The 7940-nt window shown below is 44.0% G+C and overlaps 1 protein-coding gene across 1 annotated transcript; it reads left to right on the top strand.

Annotated features, from left to right (window-relative positions):
• Positions 1 to 4273: 4273 nt before the first annotated feature.
• Positions 4274 to 5378, top strand: LOC148675504 (trace amine-associated receptor 13c-like). The gene has a single exon (XM_088627166.1). The coding sequence runs from the start codon at positions 4350 to 4352 to the stop codon at positions 5376 to 5378; it is 1029 nt and encodes a 342-aa protein (XP_088483292.1). The 5' UTR covers positions 4274 to 4349.
• The last annotated feature ends 2562 nt before the right edge of the window (positions 5379 to 7940 follow it).

The raw sequence follows: 7940 nt of genomic DNA, 5'->3' as shown, positions 1-7940 counted from the left end.
ATTCTTTTTCTGTTGATGTAGGGTGGACTTCAGCACCGCAGCTAGGAGAAAATTATATAATATTACTTCCCAAATAAATGATGATTAATATCTTCTTTAGTACAATCTAAAAAATGAACGGTTTACTAAGCTCAAAGCTGAAATAAATGTATAAAATTTGGCTTGCATCATAGCAGTTGAGCAATAAAGTCTGTCCTAATTAAAGAGTACCCAAAGTTTGAAAGTACAACATAGAATAAGAATAAGAGAAACGGCAAAACGATTTTGTGTCATCTTCCCCATTCACACTATTTTATGTGCCATTTTTTTGCTTATTCACGTACTATTTTAATCAAAATAATATTAAGAAAGATCTGTATGTATTCAGATAGTATTATTATTGTTCATACTTACTCGTCAAAAGAGGATTGCTGAGATATTTGCGGATATACTTCTACGTTTGAAAAACGTGTCCAAAATGGTGACCAACGAATACTAGCAATGCATTGTGATATATAACCGGAAAATATGCTGGGTTCGATATTTTCTCAACGTATGCGTTTATTAATGTTGTCGATATTATGGTTGAAATTTAACATTGATAATACATCGCGGCTATGTGCCCCCTGCTATGAGCTGATGTGCAATTTTAACGCATGCAGTTAGTAAGGATCGGTCACTGTTGTATGGTATTATATATAATGACATTATGGAATAGGATGGGGACAGGCCTGGCATCACGGAGGGAGGGGGGAATGTCGCCCCTTCAGTTTTGGGCAAAAAGATTTACCTAACTTAATTTGCGCCCTAAAAAAATAGTTGTACTTTGTCAATGGTCAGACAACACTAAATGACACGAACAGTCACTCAGTCTGTTTGATGGGCAGGAGGGCAATCCGTCCAGGAACTGCACATATCAGTGTCATTATTGAGTGTCAACATTACGATCCTGTTTGCTCAGGTGGACCGATTCCTTGCAGTAGTTTATCATTATACTTAAAATCGTTATATAACTAGGACTTGTTATAGCAGTCTGTGCTTTCTGTTGGTTTTACAACATTTTTTTCTTAACGATTCAGAACGTCCATGTAGCTGCAAAAATGAACGCTTATGATACTTTTCGCTCCAGGCAATACAAACTGTGAGAGTGACGAAAAATGTGAAACTGAACTTCATCGCAAATACCAGATTGCTAGTCGTTATCTTCTATCATGAAGCACTAATCAATGGCATAGCCGCTGGAAGAGGTCCTCAACGGCACGCCTCGCTTCCACGCAACGCTCGGCCCCCGCCACAGCCGCCTTGTCTGGCCCCCCGGCCGACTCGGGGGCAGGATCCGGCACGCTCGCTCCCCGGCTCGCAGGCCTGGTCTGCCCTGGCGACTGCTGCCGCCGCCGCCGCCGCTGCCTCTTTTTCCCCCGGCTCCGGCAAGTCCGCGTCCCTCGGCCTTCACCGGGCCTGCCCTCCACCAGGTGCAGTCGCTCCCCCTGCCACTCTAACTCCTACCGGTCCAAGTCCAAACTGGCCCCCACTCGCTGCAGTAGGTCCAGCCCCAGAATGCAGTTTTCCTGGATGGCTGCAAGGTAGCAGGGGTGGCGCACCAGACGGAAGGCAAGCACCCGTTTCCCCCGGACTGCAGCGAGCTGTCCCGTCACGGTCCTCAGCCGCAGGCTGGAGGCGTCCCATCCTGGGGGGTTGGTGCCCTCGGTGTCGGGGAGGACGCCCAGCCGGAGTAGGGTTACCGATGAACCGGTGTCGAGTAGGGCCAGGCAGGGTTGGTCCTCGATTCGGCAGTGGAGGTACAGGCCCCGGCTACAGCCGACTCGCCCCACGGTGGCGTGAGGGGCGCCGGTTTTTACAGCGCTCTCCGGAGCGGGGGTTGAGGTGTTCAAGGGCGGCCTTCCCCGCGCTGAGCCGCCCCGTTCCCGTTTCCCGACGCCGATCGGGGAGTGCGAGGTTCGGGTGCACAGCAGAACCGGGCTCGGTGTCCCCTCTTCCCGCAGCGGTTGCAAATCAGCGTGCGGGGCTGTTCCGCGGCGGTCGCTGCACGGGCTGGCTCCTCTTCCCCCTCGCTGGATTCCTCCGTCGCCGTCTTGGTCAGCCAGCAGGGCTCACTGCGTCTGCTGGCGCTTCCAGTCACCCCGAACACTGCCTCAGCCCGTGTAGCAAGGGCCAAGGCCTGCTCCAGCGATGTTGGCGCGGCCAGCTGCACGTGGCGCCGCAGCTCCTTGGGTGAGAGGGCCTTGAGAAAGGCCTGGAGAGCCATCTCCCGCTGCGCCTCCCGGGGGAAAGTTGGGTATCCTCGGCGGGCGAGGAACATGACATCCGCGGCGACCGGGCCCAGTCGCTCTCCTGGTCGGCGCCGCTGCAGGGCCAGCCTCTCCCGCATCAAGTCTGGTGCCTCCTCTACACCGAAGCACAACTGGAGGGCTGCTGCCAGCGCCGTGTAGTCGCCTCTGTCCTCCTCCGGGACGTCCAGGAGCACCTGGCAGGCCGCTCCTTCCAGCGCCGCCGCCAGGTGGCCGGCCATCTCCGCCCGGCTCCAGCCATTCGTCCGGGCCGCGAGCTGGAACTGCGCCTCACAGGTTTCCCAAGGCGCTTCACCATCGTAGCGACCTGGTCGCACCCGCGCCGATGGGTGTGGGAATCGCTGATCGGCTCCGGCAGGGAGGGCATCCTCTCTGCGGGGCAGCCGCCCCAATTCTACTGGCGGGACCACTACTGGGTAGCCCTGGTAAGGGCTGTGGCCACCTGTCGCACCCAGGAGTTGCTCAGGCTCCCTATGTGCGCCGCCGATGGGTTCTGCGTCTTTCAGCGTCAGCCGGCGCTTAACAGAATCGGGTAGTGTCTGCCACGAGTTGTTCATTCTGCCCGCTTCTGACACCAATGTAGCGTTTGCAGGCTCTTTTCAGAACTAAAGAACAGTGGAGACGCGATAAACCAAGCACTAGCTTTATTTAACAACCACACAAAACCAAACACAGGATCTACACACACATGAGGAGACTTACGGAACACGTACACATATTTAGGGTGGTAATTAACTAACAACACACTATACTTTTACAGGACTACACAGGGCACTAGAATTACTAGGACATTATTTACACAGGTAGGGACAGCCGCTGGTCATCGTGGTGACCCTCAGACTCTCCCCGGCTACCACTCCCAGCATGCCCAGCGGTACTACGAGCTCCTAGGGGCGCTTCCTCCTCACCACCAGGCGAGGGCGTTACAATACTGTAGCAATATATAGCTGTTTGTATTACCATATTCCACTTTCTTTGTAAACATCTGCGTCAATTTCTTTTATTCTTTGATTCATTCACATTAAATCCGCTTTACCACTAAAGGAAAGTTTTGGTAGCTGAGCATAAAAATAACAGGAGCATAAAGTCTCTGAACGTCATAAACAGTATTCATTTAGGAACATAAATATATAATACAGTACAAACTGTCTATGGCTGGAAATGGTAGTTTAAATGAAAAATACACAACAGTATCCCACTTTCTTCATTTTATGCATCAACGTTTTTCACTCGGTCACTTACTATGGTTATTTTGGAAAAGTTTTGACATGCTCGTTCAGACTATATTCATTTCAAATTCATTTTTGTTTTCAGCTATTTTCAAAATAAATTTTACAGTTTTGTTGTAGGAAGCTAAAGTTTACGCTAACATTTAATGCATAAGAAGGGCTACCTATTGATCGTCTTTGGTCAGTGAATCACGATGTTTGCTGTGGTATGGTGAAGCAAAACTCAGCCCCTGTAACACATTAATGAGTTTTAATGCACATTCTGAATGGCTCCATCTGTATGTGTAAGAAGAGAAGTGCCCTGCCTGGTCTGTGGGTGCACTGGTAGTTTTAAGAGATAAAAACAGCCTGTGTCAAAAGAAAAATGGTCCTAGCACTTTTTCATAATTGCTAGGTGGTGTAAAAAAACAAAAGTAGTTCCTGCATATACTGCAGAGTTCACCTACTGTATCTGTGACAAAAATTCTATGGAAAAAGTAAAACTTTTAAAGTAAAAGTTTTTGGATTGTCTTTTTTTACTAAACATATCACAACGGTAGCTACTTCTCAAGATAATATTCAAATAAAGAAGGACAGCAGATTAATGAGATCTCTAATGAAATCTCTTGGCTCTTCACCACATCTTAATTAACCAAAAGAAAGACACTGGTTCCCACAGGCAAGCTCAGTAACAGCAGGAGGGGCTACTAGAAATACTTTATAAATTGAGAAGCAAAGAAGATACTAGCAATACTTGAAAGATAAATCTTACAGATTTTTTTTGGAGTAGACAGAGTTTGAGTGGAAAAAAGCAGCATTTCTAAGGAAGAGGAAGTGGAATTTTTCTCATATAATGGATTTAAATGAAATAGGGGGACATCAAATAGTGCAGTACTGCTTTGCTTCCGACAATACATCTTGCACAAAAGAAACTCGATCCACAGCTGTTTATGTCATTTTATATGTTTTCTTTATATCAGTGGTGATGCTGACAGTGTGTGGAAACCTGATGGTGATCATCTCTATCTCTCACTTCAAGCAGCTCCACACACCAACTAACCTTCTCCTGCTCTCTCTGGCTGTGGCAGACTTTCTAATAGGGCTGATTGTGATGCCTTTGGCAATGATCAGATATATAGAAACCTGTTGGTATTTTGGGAGGACATTTTGTATTATTTTCTATTCTGTTCTCTTCATTCTTTCAGTTGCTTCTCTTATTAATGTTGTTTTCATAAGTATTGATCGGTATTTTGCTGTGTGTGACCCATTGCAATATTATAATAAAATAACAGTTAATGTTATGTGCCTATATATAATATTCATTTGGTCATTCTCCGTATTTTATGTGTTGATGATTGTTACTTGTAATATTAATGTTATAAACTCTGCAGGTGCAAATGCCTGTCTAGGGGAATGTGTTTTTGAAATTAGTGCATCCTGGGTTATAGTTGATATGTTAGCTACTTTTATTTTGCCTTGCTCTATAATGATATGTATCTACATAAAAATATTTATTGTTGCCAAAAGTCACGCACATGTGATCAAAACTGTTACTGAGCAACTGACATATCGAAGTGGAAGCAACACTAAAGTTTCCAAAAGATCTGAAATAAAAGCAGCCAAAACCTTAGGAACTGTAGTGGCTGTATTCCTTCTGTGTTTCCTGCCCTATTACATTGGCAGTCTAGTTCAAGGAGATCTTAGTGTCTCTTCTTCAGTAACTAACTCATTAATTTTTATTATAAATACAAGCTCTGCAATGAATCCTATTATTTATGCTTTGTTTTATCCCTGGTTTCAAAAGTCAGTGAAAGAAATATTAAAATTCAGGGTATGTGATCGAGCATCCAATCTAATCAATTTGTTCCCTGAAAATCAATGAATTTTGCATGCATACTAAACTAAACATCACTTTGTTTCATGTAAATGTATTTCTTTGTATATGAACATTTTTCATACACGCTAAATAAAGTAAAAATAAAATAGGAGCGGAAAATGAGTTTTGCAAAGGTACAGATGCAGCCATTTAAAGTGCGCGGCACAGACACGTACCGGAGGTAATTGGCTACGGCCTCGTGCATCGTGACGTGCGATGACGCAAAATACCACGGTACGTGATTGGTTGACCGACAGGGGCACTCGTGGTGCGTTGGTCGGTCTTAGAAAGATTTAAATGTCTTTACTGTGCCCGTGTAGTATTGAATATTTATATGGAATTTTACCACTGAAGGGAAATCTTAGTAGCTGAGCATAAAAAGAATAGGAGCATACTGTAACGCGTGTGAACATAAACATACAGTATATGGCTGGTCTCAGTACTTTAAAGAAAACATACAGACCAGTATTCCATTTCTCCCTAAACATTTTAAGCATCGAAGTCTTTAACTAACATGATACCGGAGTCAACAAGCATACTTTCAGAATTTGATTAAAAGGGAATATAATATGGAATCTCGAATCTAAAGAAATTAATAACGATATAATTATATTCATGTACCGCAACACAAGAATAGTACATGCTGTACGATGTTTATTGATAATGTTTGTAGGGCTTTTTCAACACTCCTCATGTGACTTTGCTGGTGGCACTGTGGGTTACGTTCCTGACTCCCACATTACACAAGTTGGGTCTTCAAATCCAGCTGGAACCATGACTTTTTTTTTTTAACAAACATTTCTTTGAAAAAATAAAATCTTTCCCTGGCTCAGAGATTAAATAAAACTTCACTCGCACCAAACAAATTTATATTTCTAAATATCACAACATGATTGAATTTAAGTCATTTTAATATCAATGGATAGTCACCTATGCGTTACAATATAAACATTTATATTGATTTAAATCGGGTTTAAATCGCCTTTATTTAAAACCCATAAATAAAGCTGATACTGTTTAGACTTTTAATTATTTAAAACTGTATTACAGCAGCATAATGCACAATGCAACGTAAATTGCTATCTTTGTCTTCTGCGTAATAATGTTCACCTCTCTGTCAATCAAATTAACAATAGTAATAATAATGAACTTTATTGTATATGGCGCCTTTAATGGTGGCTCCTCAAAGCGCTTTACATGATAAAAACAATAACAACAGTACTGTTCGGCTGGGCAAACGATTTTTTTTTAAAAAAGAAATACAAAATGAGATATAATGATGGGTTCCGGCTTAGACATTAACAAAGAGCATAACATGGGGGCGGCGTAGCGGTCGGCTCTGGCTTTCCCATCTATACCGATGTACTGCAAGTACAACCCCCCTCTCTGCGGGGAGGAGAGCAGAGTAATGTAAATTCATAGATGGGGATTATTAGGAGGCCATGATTGGTAAGGGCCAATGGGAAAATTGGACAGGACGCCGGGGTAAAACCCCTACTGTTTTCAAGAAACACCCTGGGATTTTCAGTCATTTTATGTCTCATCTGAAGGACGGTGCCTGTTTACAGAATAGTGTCCCAGACACTATACTGGAGCATTAGGACCCACATGGACCGCAAGGTGAGCGCCCCCTGCTGGCCCCACTAACACCTCTTCCAGCAGCAATCTTAGTTTTTCCCAGGAGGCTTCCCATCCAGGTACTGACCAGGCTCACACCTGCTTAGCTTCAGTGGGTTGCCAGTTCTGAGTAGCAGAGCTGGGGCTGCTGTTTCCCAATTATTTTTCCGGCCATTTTCACAATCCTACACAGTTTGGTTTTGCTTTTCAACCCCAGGATTCCATACTAAACTGTCATGTTAAATCCCAGGATGCCCTCAACAAGGCTTTTATATGCCCTCTCTAGGACATTTTGACTCATAAGTTCTTGAGTCTTTGAATTAAAAACCCCCTCTGACTTGCTTTCTTAAAAATGTTGTCTATGTTCTCAGTGTAACTCAGCCTCTGATCAATATGTGTTCCTCATTCCATACATTTGGCTTAAAGTGAGTTGAGAGCCACAGTTCTAAAATCTTTGAGTAATGTAGCCCCTGGCTTTTTCGGAGTAGGTATAACCATAGATACTTTCCATATGTCTGGCACTGTATGGACATTGAGCAAGAACTGAAAAAGCTGGGTAAAAACCCCTTTAAGCTGGCTAACACAGACTTTTAGTACCTCCCCCCTTAAACCGTCAGGACCTGGTGCTTTGTTTGTTTTGACGCATGCTAGACACACAGCTACCTCCTATTCTGACAATTGTATGGGTGGGCGTATGGGAACTTCTGAAGTCTGTGGAGTCAAACTTTCTATAAAACTGATTAAGTTCATTGACAAAATAAGTACAGTCTGCAATATGTATGTTTTGCCCTGTCTTCTCTCTCCCCATCATTATATTTAGCCCACCCCAGGCCGTCTTTGCATTACCCATGTAACGTAAAGCTTCTGCTCAGTTTTCTTTTTAAAATCTTTCTTAGCCCTCCTTACTTTACTCCTAAATTTCACACCTGTATCACCTTTATTAAAGGCAAA

This window comes from Lepisosteus platostomus, chromosome 3, assembly GCF_059453375.1.
Source record: "Lepisosteus platostomus isolate fLepPlt1 chromosome 3, fLepPlt1.hap1, whole genome shotgun sequence".
Lineage (NCBI taxonomy): Eukaryota > Metazoa > Chordata > Actinopteri > Semionotiformes > Lepisosteidae > Lepisosteus > Lepisosteus platostomus.
Note: the sequence above shows the minus strand (reverse complement) of the source record. Positions and strands in the feature narration are given on the sequence as shown.